Raw genomic sequence first — 16232 nt, forward strand, 5'->3', positions numbered from 1 at the left:
GAGGGGGGGGGGCATTCAACATTACCATCGATCGCAACCGCCACAACTACCAGATCATCATCATCAACAACAACAACAACAATCAAACAAATTATGATAAACAAGCAAATTGTTTTAAAGATTTCTTAACTGTCCAGGCACTGGCTCATTTGTTTGATGGACCACACCACACACACACATACACACACACACACACACACATACACACACACACACACACACATACACACACACACGCACACACACACTCACACAAACACACCTATAAACGCGCACGCGTGCATTCTTATACACGTATGACATATAAAGTCAGCACCTACAAAATTCCCATCATTCTTGAGACAACAGTGAAGACATTTTTATGTCTGATTCGTCGGTGGCAAAGTGGTTACGATCTCAGACTCGCAACCATAAGGTAGTTTGTTCGATTCCCGTCAGGAGCTCGACATAATTTTGTCCTTGGGAAAGGCACTTTACACAAATTTTCCTCTACTCAGATAGGAATGAGTACCCAGCTATAGATAGCGAAAGATCTTGTCGTTTTGTGCTTTATCGTGTGCAATCCACAGCTTGCACTATATGCTTCCCGGGAAGCTGAGAATTTTTCTGGGTGTTCTAAGGTCTGCTCAGGGTCCAGTTATTCACTTCACCTTACAGTCTCTCTTTATGAAGTTTACAATACTCCTGCGCTGATTTATAGAGTTCAAATGGTTTCTAGAGTGCCGCCCCCCCCCCTTTTTTTTGTTTCAAAGAAAAAAAAAAGAAAAAAAAAGTAACAGGGTGGTGTATAGTCATCACAACCTAGTGTAAAGTTTTCATTTATATAACAGTTTTTTCCGGTTCTGAAGTAGTCAGTTGTCGGCATTTCACATAGGTCTATGCCTAACCTTTTTTTTCTGGTCTGAAAACCATGGATACGTAGTTTTCTCCATTAATGCATCTGCTAGATCTTTTGACACCTGTTCACCAACGCGGTATTCTGTGTATCATAAAAACTTTAGATTTCTCCAGAACGTGTTTAGGTCATTGAACATAGTACATGTACCATCACACTGGGACGTGTAGTTTTAACAGTACCGTTACTCTTACTTTGCTTTTCAAAGCCAAAAATAACCGCCCCCTCCCTCTCCGGTGCTCTATTCTCTCTGCTCAAAATCTGATGGATTCGCCCTTTAGTTTTAAAAATTTCCTTGATTTCCTGTTTAATTGTAAGTTCATTTCAAGCACTTTATTTATTTATTTGGATTATTGGATAAACATCTGTGTATACCTCTAATCTGGATTTCTAGCTCACCTTCTTTTCTTGACGCCTATGCTTTCTTTTTTTTCTTTCTCCAAAAGCTATACAGTCATCTCTGATGGATATTTTCCTTTATTCCCAATAGGCCCCTACCTATACTCTAATATCTGATTCATCTGACGTAACTAGCTCTTCATACTTGCTTGGTATAAAAATTAACATGGGGTTTTTAAAAAGCACATTCTTCATCATAGCGGAGTTAAAATGTCACCGAGAGGGCCCTCGAACAAAATTATTGTCAGATTGAGGCAGACACTTATGGATTTATGGTCTGTGGAGGAAAAATAATTTGAGATCGCGTGAGCGAAGCATAGTAATATACCATAATGATATATTGATGAATCTATAATCTAACCTTCGGTCAATGAAAGGTGTTACACTCTAGACATCCGAGAAATGTGTCATCTTGCTGGGCTCGCCGGCAGGTGGAGTTTTCTCCCGCCAACAGTCTAATAATAGGTCAAGGCTGTCTACGTAACACACAAACCTATAGGTGAGGCATCGTGGGGAAATCAAGTGCTCGTCAAAATAATGAAATAAAAGAAATCGGCATTTTTTGTGCCGAAAGGCATTTTTTTCGAATTTTCATTTTTTGGTTCAACACCTTTTAAGTTAAAAAAAAAAAAACAACACATTTTGTGTAGATTTTACTTGAAAAACAAAAATGTAAATTTTCAGTTTCCAATGACTCTCAGCAGAGTATGGAAGTTACCAAACTTTGGTGGCTATTTTCTAGCCAGTTATGTCTCTGAAACAAGGTGACTTTGATCTCCTTCAATCGTACATATTTCGACAACTATTCAACATAGATGAATAATTCTTCATCCAAAGGAAGGCAAATGAACAGGCTTTAAGATGACACCAATAACCCCAGATGCCTAAAAATTGACGAGCGCTTGATTCCACCACGTCGTGACACAAGGGCTTTCTCTGAGGATTCGGATTTCCGGCAACTATGTCCAGATCGTTATCTGTCACAAGCTCACCATTAAAATCACTACATCCAATACTATTACAACAACAACAACAACAACAACAACAACAACAACAACAACAACAACAACAACAACAACATGTTGTAAAAAGCTTTCAACATTCAATTTCAAATCATTTGTGATTTATTGACACACAATTGTTAAACCTAAAATCATCCTAGCAATGGCCTACCCAACAAACCCTTCAGAAAATTAACGTCAACCCTTTGAAAAAAGGACCAGCCTCCAAAGGCAACACCCACTTCTACGACCTGAAAACGACCAGCTCACAAAACACATCACAATGTCGGCTTTATGGTCACCCAAAATAAACTGACCACCACCTACAGTTGTTCTGAACCTCCAACTCCAAAGACATTTTCTTTCTATCCTCCACAAGAAGCTCCTACACAAGAACCACGAGTGTATACAGCTATGGAGATGAGATAAAAGTTATGGGTTGTAAATAAAACAGTATTGGGGGATGGGGCACGATCTAAAGTGGTCGTTTGGTGGCCTAGTGGTTAGGCTCTAGGACTCGCAACCGTAAGGTCGTGGGTTCGAATCCCGTCTGGGGCCCGACGTTGTGTTCTTGGGAAAGGCACTTTACACGAATTTTCCTCACTTCACCCAGGTGGGAATGGGTACCCGGCTATAGACAGCGAAAGATCTTGTGAGTTTGTTAGTGTTTGAGCGCGTAATCAGCTGCTTGCACTGTATGCTTCCCGGAAAGCCGAGAATGTTTCGGAGTGTTCTTTGGTCTGCTGGGGTAATAATATGGTGTAATGCGCATAGAGCTTTCTATTGAGCGGGGATATGCGCTATACAAATGCTATTTATTATTATTATTGTTATTATTATTATTATTATTATTATTATTATTATTATTATTATTATTATTATTATTATTATTATTATTATTATTATTATTATTATTATTATTAAAGGCCTTCTGCATTTACAACAAAAACAAATAAGTTTACACTTAACAATAACTTAAGGCTCTGGTCTCCGGCTATAAAATGACAGACGTGGCTCCGTCGCAAAAGTGATTCAGCACTAAATCTATGTTTTAGGACAATACATGTATGCAGAACGGTCACGTAACTCCCGATTTCAAGCGAGGCACATTGATGTACATAGCGTAGAAAGATTTGCAGTAAGACAAACTTAATATAATAAAACACAAAACAAAACATACGAGTGACAAAAATAACCGAAACGACGAAGCGGGGGAAAAAATCTAAGAAAGACTACATCCACGGCCCGTAAACTCCGCCATGCCTCGCCGGGCTGCTTCTCCAGTCAAAATGTGGCCAATTTGGTGGCACGGATGTCTCGTTAAACTGTTCCAGATATCCCAGGAGGGAGAGAACCACGTCCGGCATCTGGTCAGACAGGTCATGGTGCTCGTTAGGGTCAGCTGTGATGTTGAACAACCACACGTTCTTCTCAGGTGACTTCTGTCGGTCTGAAGGAAACAACATAACAGGTGAGAAACTAAAAAGACATGCTCATGAATGCCAGGGTTGAAATTTTAAAAAGCCCAACGAATTCACTGTCATAGACACATTTGCAGTAAAAGTAACAATCACTGATGAATTGCAGGGGGAAAATAAAGAAACAATGGTTTATTTTAAATATAGGTGTTTTAACACCTCCAACGACACATTTTATGTCGATAAAGAGGCGGGCTTCTGCCACGTCTGTCACAAGCAACCTGGGCTGAGAGGACGCAGCTTTCTCGCAGAGAATCGAACTCAGGCCTTCTGCAAGCAATACTGAAGCGCCCAACCACTACTCTACAGACGGTGGTGGTCACCGGTAAGAAAACTTTTTTAAAACAAAAACAGTTGTAGGAATGGAAAACACAAAAGAAAATGTTTGTGAAACTAGACAAAGTGGTGAAAATAAGCGAAATATACATTTACAATGACTTGCAAAGGAAGAATGAAGAAGGTGTTATAATCGATTCATACTTTTACAGACACATTTCTTGAAGCCAGAGAAACAAACAAAAACGCGGCGTGGTGTAAGTTGACATTCTTAATGAAAGTAATACAAGCAAAAGTAAAAACTGCAATCATAATGAAAGAAAATGGCACACGAAAGTATTATGTACAATGTACATCAAATACAGCAAACAAACATTGCCTGAAACTAGAAAAAAAGTCTTATCTCGTTTGAATTTTTCCGAAAATCAAATTCACCTCCTTCTGCAGGTTTTTGCCTTCTGCGATCCAAGAGCAAACTTGATGTCAGACCCACAAAGCATGTGGAAAACAGACTGTTCTCTACACCACTGGAGAAGGGAAGGAGATAAGGAAGGGGTGGGGAAAGGGGAAGTGGAGGGGGAAGCCCGGGAAGATAGGCTATGTAGCTCTTACCGTCTTCGATATGGAAATCCAACGACTCCCCAGGGGGCGGAATCCAAATTCCTTTGCCCGGGTCTCCAGTAATGAGCTTCATGTCGCCAACCCGTACAGCCGCCCGCACGCTGGTGTCGAAAGTGTCGTTGTACAAAGGCACGCCCCGTTTTGCGAACAGTGGGTCAATGTTGTGAAGTAAGACGGTGCGTTCACTGGGCGTCCCGCGGCTGAGGAAGAAGCAGATCCTTTGCTGCAGTCACTAAACGACGAATCAGTTATTTTTATCCATACGTTCTAGCACTCACTCACAGCGACAATCAATTCTTTTGTCCGTACGTTCCAGTAGTCACTAAACGACGTATCAATTCTTTTATCAACACGTCCTATCAATCACCCAGCGACGTATCAATTCTTTTATTCATAAGTTCTTGCAGTCACTAAACGAAGTATAAATATTTTGTCCAAATCGTTGGCCAACTGTTGTCAATATGCCGCAAGGAATCACCCCCCCCCCCTTTTATTATTGCAGTTTCTACATCTATGGTATCGTCTGCAAGTGCACGGTAAAAATTTTGTCTAAATTCTAATTCTAAACGTTTAAAAAAGCGAGAAAGATTTTTTTTAAAAATCCCTTGCTCGCAGGCAGTCAAATCACTGGTTAAAATGTCCGTTACCATTCTTTTCTGGGCAGCATAATCAAATGAGCGCTTTATTATAACCAACTGCATGGCCACGCGTCGCGGTGACGTGTGGTCACCTGTTCTCCGAAAGGTCTGCACCTTGGAGATGATTACCATGTTCTTCTTTGACGTGCCGGTAAAAAAAAATATGTACACATTTGGGCCTACTGATGATAGCAAGAGGTAATAATTATTTACTGCTTTTTCAAGACTACTGCAGGAGAATCTGATGCTGACTGAGAGCGAGGGTAAATTTATTATAGGCTTTCATTCATAATATTATAAGATGTTACACTCTCAGCGACTTGTCAAATCTTTTATCCTTAATATTATTTATTGCACTCATTTAGGGTTGTTTCAATTCTTTCACCAATACGTTATCGCACTCACTCAGTGATGTATCAATTCTTCTATCCACAGCGCTCCCCCCCCCCCCAAAAAAAAAAAAAAAAAATAGTTTAAGCATAAACAGGAAACTGGTCAAACTTAATCACTTCCTACTTGGCTAACAGGGCGAAAAAATGTGCTTAGCTAAACCAGTTTTGTTGGTTAACTGATCGTATCTCTTGCCCCCATCAACACAATTCAGATCATACAGGAGTTTAAAGAAAATGGAAAACACGGAAAAAATTAGCAATCGGTAAAAGAGATTATACTAGAACCAAACTCTTTTTCCAAGCATCTAATCTTTAAAATAAATGTTGTGAGTAGACATTAAATGGACCAAAACTACGCTGTTTTACATGAGTGGATAAACCGTAAACCAACCTGTACCCAAAATAAAGTTATCATGAAGATAAATTTGACTGTAGGTGTTCCATACCTGATGGTGTCCCACATGTCAAATCCGTCCAAAGGCTTTGTTCCGTTGAGAGAGCCCTGGGCCAGACCCACCAGAGTCGGGAACCAATCAGAGACGTGGATCAGCTCATTGTTGACCAATCCTTTAACCGGCAGCCTCCCGCCGGTGACAAAGCCCACACCGTGCAATCCGCCCTCCCACAGAGTGAACTTCCTGCCCCGGAGAGGGAAGTTGTTGCCACCAGAATACGTTTCACCACCATTGTCTGTGTGTGTGTGTGTGTGTGTGTGTGTGTGTGTGCAGGGAGGGGGGGGGGGTAATATGACGAAATATTACTTGAAAGCAAAATGTTTCAATTTAATCTTTTCATTTCAAATGATTCGCCCATCTAGACGTCAAAGGGAATAAAAACGTCGTTTTTTTTAGAATGTTGTGTTTGCTATATGAAACGCACAGGACCATGTGTCTTGTCTGACATCCAGCTTAGTATTCTTCTCATTTCAAGTGTTTTTAGATTCCGATGCCACACAGTACAGAAATTTTAGGAGTCAACTTAGCAGGCTCTGTCTAAATACTTGCACAAGTGATGTATATACTAGTAATAGTGTTAGACTAATACAATTAGGCCTCTTCTGGTAAAATTGACAAATAACAAGGAATGAGGAACAGATAGACAGACAGACAGACAGACAGACAGACAGACAGACAGACAGACAGACAGACAGACCGACAGAAAGACAGACAGACAGACAGAGTGAATCATCTGAAGCCTGTGACTTGTATATCTTACTCAACGAGGCACCTCACCAAGGCAAACATAAACTTAGACTGCACCACACACAATAGACAGTGCACAGACACAAAAGCATTCAACCCACATTAAAAAGAACTAAACTCATTAAACAGTACCCTGACGAAGCGAAAATCTTTACAGATGGCTGTGAATGAGACTCGGCTGATGGCGTCGCAGCCCTGTCCACAAACAACACTCAACAGAGGAGGCTCCATCCCGAAGCCTCTATTTTTTCTACAGAAGACCACTGCCACTGACATAGCATTGGACTGCGTAAAAAGTTGTCCTAAATTGTCTTTTCTCATTCTGCCCGAATCCTTTTTCTGCCCCCTTCTCTCTCCAATCTCACACTGTTTACCTACAATAATTGCAGTTGAGAAAAGTTTTCTTGACTAAACAGGGAAAACACACCGTGTTTGCATAGCTACCTGGCCATAGGCATCAGAGGAAACGAGCAAGTCCTTCCTGTTGAGAATACCTTCTCCGCAGACAGACTTTAAAAGTAAGATCAAAAGCTACACTTCTACTCTGTGTGTGTGTGTGGGGAAGGGGGGGGGGGGATGCTGCAGTGAACAAGTAAATAATAAGCTCCACAATAAAAATAACAGGTTTGTTTTTCGTCTTTCCCGAAATTGCCGATAAACGCAGTTACCCTCTTTCTCACCCTAACCCTCTCATTTGCTCTTATTTCAACTTAACAAATAATAATAATATATAACATTTATAGAGCGCATTTCCAAAAAAAGTAGCTCAATGCGCTTTACATTGGAATACCCATTTTTCAAAAACCTTTCTTACTACTTCCTTTCTTCTCAAGCAATATACATTAATGCACACACACACACACACACATACACACACACACACACACACACACACACACACACACACACACACACACACACACACACACAGAGACTATTTTCATCCAGACATAGGAAAAGAACAAATGTAATGAAAGATAACGTTAAAAGCTTATGAAGGATAGGCCTGTAGGAACAGAAAATGTTTAAGATGTCTTTTGAAGCTATCAAGTGTTCTTATTTGTCTTAGTTTCATGGGTAATCTGTTCCACATAAATGGACCAAGATATGAGAAAGATCTCTCTCCATATGATTTGTATGATTTTACAGGTGTCACAAGTAGGGTGTTATCGTTCGATGATCTTAGGTTTCTCCCTGGTTTATATATACTGATAAGTTCTTGTAGATAAAAAGGAGCAGTTTTATTTACACATTTGAAACACATGACGCAGATTTTAAATACCCCATTTTATTTCGTCAAGGCCACAGAATTCCTTTGGTACTCACCAGTAGAAAAAACAAGAATAGTGTTGTCCCAGAGGCCTTTTTCCTTCAGTGCCTTAGTGAGATTGCCCATACCTTCGTCCATGGCGGACACCATGCCTAGAAGGAAAAAATGGGACACTTTTTATCTAGTTATTACGTGTAGTACAATGTACCCCCCCCCCCAACTCACACACATACACAATAACAACGGCGTTTGGGGTGTAGCGACTAGGCGCTTCGATGTCGCATGCAGGAGACTCGAGTTCGATTTCCTTGTGTAGGAAGATTTTATCGAGTACTTCGGTCTTTCTGCTGGGATGTTGCAGCCCATCTCTCTCAGCCTGGGGTGGCTCTGGCAAGCAGGATCGGAAGCACACCTCCAGAATCATCTGAAGTGAGTTGGTGGGGGCATAAAGACAAACACAACCTCAACCCCCCAAGTGTCTTAGTTGGAAGTCTTTGATTTCGGAAGCCTAAGTCTTATTCGAAAGCTCGAGACTGTGGTTTATGGGCGTGCTTTTGGAAAAAAAAGAACGTTTTAGATGTGAGATCTAGGGTACACAGCTGACGTTAAAAGAGGGTTGAATTAAAAATTTTGTTAGCTCAGCAAAGGCATTTAGAGGGCTCTTAAATCGGTTCCTTGAAAGCTAGATGAGCAGAGCATTTTTAATTTAACAAAAGCACCAAATTTTAATTCCAGTCTAAACAAAGATAACTCTTTCGAGCATAACAATGACGACGACCTTATTGCCAACCTGCATATGTTCTTCGCTTCTCATCTTGAATGTGGCTGTACTTCTTCTCATACTCCCCGGGAACCTGTAGTGGCGCGTGGACAGACTGATAGGCCAAGTACAGGAACAGAGGCTGAAACATGCAGGAGAACAAGAGGGGAAGTAATGTATAAAAAAACCCAACAATAACGAACAACTGAAAATAAATCAAGAGAAGCACTGTCAGTAGTTGATGTGTTTAGTGTTTAGCACATAGATCTAGGCCTTTACTGAACCAGGACCTTTTCCGGAGAGAAAATCAGAGCAGAGGAAAAAAAACCCAGATTAATTGCCCCGGCCTCGGATTTCTTGCTCGGAAAAGGGGAAACTATCAAAGTTGCGCACTTTCAAACGCCCCCCCCCCCTCCCCCAATTAAAAAAAAAGTTTTAAAAAACCACACACACACACAAAAGAAAACAATATTAAATAAATACATTTTTTTAAAAACGAAAAAAAACACAAATCTATCAAAGCCGCGCACTTTTTTAACGATATCGATATAATCAGATTGCCGATGAGTACCAAAACCAATAGCATCCAACAATTTGAGTACCCTCTGCGTTTTACTTGGCTTGTGACCAATATCCAGTAGATGTTGTATTGAATGAATTGGCTTTTCGGGTATAAAAACGTACATGTATCTACAGGAAAGTGGCGATGATCTTATTTATAGTGTTGGGCAGCATTTTCTTGCTCATTAAGAATAAACATTAAAGTTGTGAGAATTGTTCGTCTGCGTAAATTTGCTTGTAACACATCTCCCTTCCCTTTTCTAGACAATGTCTTTCTATTTGGTCTGTGTTTTTAGTTTAAGCGTGGACATGGCGTGGAAGTCGCTTAACGTCTCCAGAAAGAAGAATATATTTGGATGGGGGCTGTACAGAGTCATTTAGTCAAGGGGACTGTAACCGTTGGATGGAATCGGCAATCTAAGTGTATCCATCGTCAAAAGTGTGCGGCTCTGATAGTAATTTTTTTCCCGACTGTGCGCGAATCTGATACTTTTTTCATTTTCCAAGCAGTAAACCCGTAACTTAGACAAAGAGGGCAGTTGTAGAAAGATTACAATGTTTCTCAACTCTGAACAGGTCTTGTTCCTCTTATTTTCTTATTTTTCTGCATCCCCCACCTTCTACAAATCCCCCATGCGTATAAAACATCAATCATGAACAACATCAATCTCCACCTTTTTCCCCATTTTGATTACTTGATTACTAGCCTAGAACCAACATAAATCCTCGCCCCTCCTCAGCAGGGTCTATCATATCAATAGTCCATACTGCTGACCTTCGTCAGTTACTGATTGCTGAGTTGTCTGCCAGGGTTGCAGAGGTTGCTGAGCTCCACCTGCTTTGATTGTATTTCTTTCCATTTTAATATCTCCATTGTATAGGAGCTGTCTTCCCCCTTGCTAGCTTGATGGTCCCGTGTGAGCGCAGTCACGGTAGGAAGATCAAGTGTGAGCGATCCCTTCATTCTAGCGCAGCCAGCCAGTTGATCTGCTCGCTCATTCGGCCTCAGACCTGCATGTCGAGGACATAAGATCCAGGTGATCACCCGCAGATTGTTCCCATTGAATTCGCTGAGCATATTGTATTGAACACAGAAGAATCTTGCACGTCATTTTCTCAAATGTGCTCATTGAGTAGGTCAGAATCTAAATCTAAAGGCCTCTGTGACAGCTTTGACTTCCAAGCACTTACGAGAAATGCTGTCCGTTGCTGCACCAGATTCCTATTGCCAATAAACCCGAGCGCTGAAAGCCTAATCTGACACCACGTTGAACAGAGCCATCTGTAATGATTATGGATTCATCCGGATGCAGTTGTCCTCAAAAAGACCTTTAGTCTCTGTATAATTATATTCACACACAGTATTCACGTCCCAGGGTGGCAATGACCTCACTACCTCAGAATTGCAAAGTCCATTTTTGGCCGTTTTGAGTCACTAAGACTTCGAGGTCGGAAACCAAATGTTTTATCTGCTCGTTCAAAATCGTAAGATCATTCGGAGTCGTTATCAATGTGTTCCAAGAATTGCATTTGAAAAAACTTGGTATGACTTGAAACTCAACACTTTTGACGTCAAGCTTATCAAAACTAGATACTTAGCACATATAACTTTGTAATTATAAGGTAACGAGTTGTGTACATCTCTCCCTGGATCTCTGGAGGCGTCATCTCTGACTCAGAGGTTGACGTATAATGACCCTCTATCTTTCATGGTCGCGAGCTGCCGTTGCACATTCTGCTATTATATCCAGGCCAGTCCACGTTTTCATGTTGTCCATCCATGATACTCTTTGTCTTCCCCTGGCTCTCCTGCCCCACATCATTTCTTAAAACACCTCTTTCATTATGATCTCGGGTCGTTTTAAGCGGTCAACGTATTGTAGTTTTCTTCATTTTCTTTATTCAGCGGGGCGTATCTTGTGAGGAGAATCTGACACACCTCATTATAATATGTCTCTTCTGCTTTCCAGTACATCGTAGTCTCATCCACAAACTCTGATCCAGGCACAGACTCTTCTGATCGTCTCCTGTGGTTTGTGCTACCTGCAACATCTAGTCGGTTCCGTTATCCATTACAAACGTTTAACAAATCATCATGTCTTTTCCCTCAAATCATTATTTCCCCTTTAATGATAATAATAATAATAATAATAATAATAATAATAATAATAATTTTAAAATAATAATAATAATAATAATATATAATAATAATAACAATAACAATAATAATAATAATAATGATAATAATAATAATAATAATAATAACAATAATAATAATAATAATAATAATAATAATAATAATAATAATAATAATAATAATAATAATAACAATAATAATAATAATTTCATGCTATATAATGAGCTTTACAACCACGCCCCCCCCCAATCCCCTCTACCTCTACTTCATTGTTCCCCTCCCTTCTCACACAAAATTACTTACTTTACTGGTATCGTGAGCCTGCACCACATGTATCGCCTTCTCTGTAAAGAGATGCGTGGAGTAGTGTCCACTCTCGTTATATATAGGTCCGTTGTTGTCACGCAGGTCCAGATATGCCACTCCGTCGTGTGGGTAGAGCCGCTTGTGGCTAGTGTAATTCTCGCAGGCGGTCAAGTAGCCTGGACAAAAGTGCGGGGATAACAGGGATTTTTAAACTGTGCTATAATAATAATAATAATAATAATAATAATAATAATAATAATAATAATAATAATAATAATAATAATAGTATTAATAATAATAGTAATAATAATAATAATAATAATAATAATAGTAATAATAATAATAATAATAGTAATAATAATAATAATAATAATAATAATAATAATAATAATAATAATAATAATAAAAATAATAATAAAAATAATAATAAATGATAGTTAAAAGAAATAAAAAAATTCATTTATTAAAAAGAACAAATAAAAAAAGTATAGATTGCATATACATGTATAGCGCTTTATCCCATACGGTCAATGTATGGTATACGGCGCATGTGACTCTATGCTTAGGTTTTTCAAATTGCATGCACAATATGTGGGACCAATTTGGATGGCAGAAGATCTATGTTCTATAACATCATTAGAAAAAAAAGTGTTTTGTATTTCATATTTTAAAAATAGTTCTACTTGATTCTTTAACTGTCGTCAAAAACTGATATCGTCATCCAAAGCAATGTAGCCAATAAAAATGTGTGTGTTGTCACAATGGGACAAATCATAACTAGAGTCGAGCCTGTGTAAGACGGAATGGCAAGGTAGCTAGAAAAATATTCCGTCTTAGACATTTTTCGTCGTAGACAGGGGAATGTAAGGGGGTGGAAGAGGATTTCAGAAGCCCAGCCGGTGAGTTGCTTGTACAGTAGGCAAGCAGAGGTCAAAACTTCACACATTTCTCCTGATGGCATGCGTTTGTCTCACTTATCTATTGCCACCAGCAGAGCTTGCATATCATAGGACCTCTGTTTGACCTATTAAAAACAGAAATGATTGAACCTCTCCCTTACTTCAACCCATCGGTATAATAAGCACAGTCGACCAACGCCACCCTTCCGTGCATGTACCAACAATGCGAGGGACACATTTCTCAGCTGGTCGTAGGGTCAGGGTGGCAGGCATTGGTCAAACTAATTTCACACTTCTGGTCTCTGACTACCCCAGAAAGTCTCCGTGCTTATGATGCTTGAAATCATTAATAAATGATTTTGTTCTCTTTTATGGTCTTATCCCCCCTTGAACCAGAACCTGAACGTAGCCCTTCAACAACCCTACTGATCTCATTTCAACTTTTTGGGGAGCCAACGACGACTTGAATGAAGTGGTGAGATACATCAAAATGGAAAAAAAGAGAGGATCAAAGTCTCCTGTCCTTAAATTGCCCTTTTTCACAACTGCTACGAGGGTGACATTAATCAATTTTTTGGACTTGCTTCTCTCTACAAGTATCATCTGAAATGGAGGAGATGGTACATTATGTTCCCTCTTTATCTGTCTAAACATTTCTGTCCTTATAGCTTGGCTCTGGTACAAGAGACATTACAGACTGCTTTATCCGAAGCCCATTAAACTATTTCAAGGTAACATTGCAACATCCCTTATTGAAGTAAAACTTGCACGACCAGGCCAATCATCTCTGACTCAACTACACCCACATGAGTCAAGAACTAGTGCTCCACCGACCGCAGGTTGCAGGAATACAATGATCTTATCCCAGAATGAACCAGCAACAGGGGCAGATGAAGAAACAACAAGTGCGATGCCAAAAGTTTCATTGCTTGTTTAAAGTGCAAAGTGATCGAAACTGCTTCAATGATTTTCTTTTTTGTGTGCAAATGTTGAACTTTTGATCTGTATTCGTATCATAATACATTCCGCAACATTGTTGCTTTTGGAAAAAGAACAATCAATACTTTTATTACTCTCATGTCAACCACATAGTACACTTCTGATATTTTTTATATTTTCAACTTAACGATTTGTGCCATAATATATGGCTCAAGGGTCTTTTTTAAATTCCCCAAAAGCCTGTTGTGCCATACATAACACATTTTCGAACTCGGTGTAAAAAACAAATTTGTCAAAAATAAACGCCAAGTCCATCTATTTGATGCATTTCCATGTGCCATTTCAAATTTAAGATTTTTAAAAATCCCTAGAAATAGGTTCAGGTTCTAGAGGGCTAAAGTAGTTTATTGTGTACCATATCATTATTCAATCCTTTACCATAGTACGTGTCGAAGCCCCTGTAAAAGGGCATGTACTCCGCCTTGAAATATCCCAGGTGCCATTTGCCCACCATGTGTGTGGCGTAACCCGCCTCTTTCATCTTGTCCGCCATAGTGGGGTTGTCCAGCGGCAGAGCAGACGGCTGTCCAGAGTTAATGAGGCCATGCTGAAGACCTGTGTGGATCTGGTTGGAATCAGAATAAGAATGATGAATGACTACTACTACTACTACTACTACTACTACTACTACTACTACTACTACTACTACTAATGATAATAATGGATCGCATTTATATTGCGAGGGTATGGTGGCGGATCGGTTTGTGCGTTCGTCTCAAAAGCGGAAAAGTCTGGGTTCGAACCACGGTTGAGACACGGATTTTTTTCGCTCCCTCCTGCCCACCCAGCAGTGATGGGTACCTGACTTCGAGTGGGGAAGTAAAGGCGATATGGAAAAGTACTGGCCACTGAATACCTTTAGAAAGTTTGAAAATGAAAAATGAAAAAGTACGTTTTTTCTTGCTTGTAAAGCTCTCTGTGCGCCAGGGTGGATGCAAAAGGTTGTGAGCCTAAGAGGAGTGATGCGTTTCGAAGCAGTGTCAAGCAAAGGTGTTAATTGACTCGACCGAACCTGATCTCATCATGTCAATGGACCTACGGTATTAGGAAGCACACACCAGTAGAAGAACACCCAATACTGCCTGACAATTGAAAGGGGGGGGGGGGGGGACGTCCATGTGCAGTTGGATTAGCAGCAACAAATGATGTTTTAGTTTTACACACACTGAAGCTCGATGAAATAAATCTCCCCATGAAGAAATTTTGTAATAATGAAGAGCCGAACACGGAATCAGTGCCGAGGCCACCATGACATTGCTAAACAAAACCCCCCCCCCAAAAAAAAACCAACAACAACAAACAAACAAAAAAGACCCTTAAAATTTTTTATTAGAATATAAGAACCCACCTGGTACCTGCCAGACATCAACTGACTACGAGTGGGTGAACAGATGGGCTGGACATAGTAGTTCTCCAGTTTCACTCCATCGGACGCCAGCTGAGAAAGAAGGAAAAACCCAAAAACATTAGAATAATATAAGAAGCATTGCAAAAACATCAGGAATATAACATTGCATTGATTGAAAAGCATTCTAAAATATCACTGTAAATTACTAGTCCTTTTCACAGAGAAGGCCTATAAAATATAACGTACACCTGAACTAGAACCAAGCCAAGCTAATGGAAAGCCAGTTATGAAAAAAACTGCAAATAAGTTCTAGAACACAAAGTCGTGGCTCTGAGCCAGGGCCATATTAACTGAGCTGACAGAGCTTCCCGACATGACAGAGATCCTTTCGGTGCTAGTAAAAAGCATAACAATAATAGCAAAGGGATAGTAAAGGATCTACCAATGGCGTCCTTCGACCAGAAGATGTTGCAACCTTTCCTTCATAAGTCGTTGCTTCTAATATTACACGTACCCTGGTGACCAAAAAAAAAACACCCTTTATCCACGGAGCTATCCATAAAACGCGATCAAAATAGAGGTAGTAACAACACGATTTCACAGAGAAGCATTTGGTCACGATTCAGATTTATTGTGACAAATTTACGAGAAAAATTTTTACGTGTGAAGGAAGTTAGAGCGCATGGTCCATATGACGTCCGTCTCCGGCGATACACGATCTGAGGCTCTTGGCGAAATTGTCCACGACATTGTCACTTTCTGCTGCATTGGCGTCACTGAGCCTTTGATGTACCAGGATCTTGTACGGTTTAATTTTCAGATGGTATTTCAACATGTGCCGAGCTGATTCTCTAGCAATAGTTAATTCAATACTATGACTACAAACTGACTTTTTAGGTTCTTCGCTCACAGACTCCATCGCCACTGCCACATACTCAGGAATGCGCCCTTGCATCGGTCTTCCATTGTGGGTGACCCTAGCTTTTGATTTCTTGCTGAGCCATTTGACTTGAAGCCAGTTACCCGTGTGTGTGTGTGTGTGTGTGTGTG

The 16232-nt window shown here is 40.1% G+C and overlaps 1 protein-coding gene across 1 annotated transcript in view; it reads right to left on the bottom strand.

Moving 5' to 3' along the window:
• Window positions 1-3296: 3296 nt before the first annotated feature.
• LOC101863269 (arylsulfatase B) overlaps window positions 3297-16232 on the bottom strand; it is a 13440-nt gene continuing 504 nt past the window's right edge. The window contains exons 2-9 of the mRNA XM_005099057.3: window positions 15183-15272; window positions 14213-14399; window positions 11934-12112; window positions 8963-9074; window positions 8229-8324; window positions 6147-6390; window positions 4662-4870; window positions 3297-3745 (exon numbers count right to left, since the gene is read on the bottom strand). Coding sequence (XP_005099114.1) covers window positions 3528-3745; window positions 4662-4870; window positions 6147-6390; window positions 8229-8324; window positions 8963-9074; window positions 11934-12112; window positions 14213-14399; window positions 15183-15272 — 1335 coding nt within the window. The 3' untranslated portion in view covers window positions 3297-3527. The remainder of the gene's footprint in view (window positions 3746-4661; window positions 4871-6146; window positions 6391-8228; window positions 8325-8962; window positions 9075-11933; window positions 12113-14212; window positions 14400-15182; window positions 15273-16232) is intronic.

Source organism: Aplysia californica, unplaced genomic scaffold, assembly GCF_000002075.1.
Source record: "Aplysia californica isolate F4 #8 unplaced genomic scaffold, AplCal3.0 scaffold00201, whole genome shotgun sequence".
NCBI classification, from domain to species: domain Eukaryota; kingdom Metazoa; phylum Mollusca; class Gastropoda; order Aplysiida; family Aplysiidae; genus Aplysia; species Aplysia californica.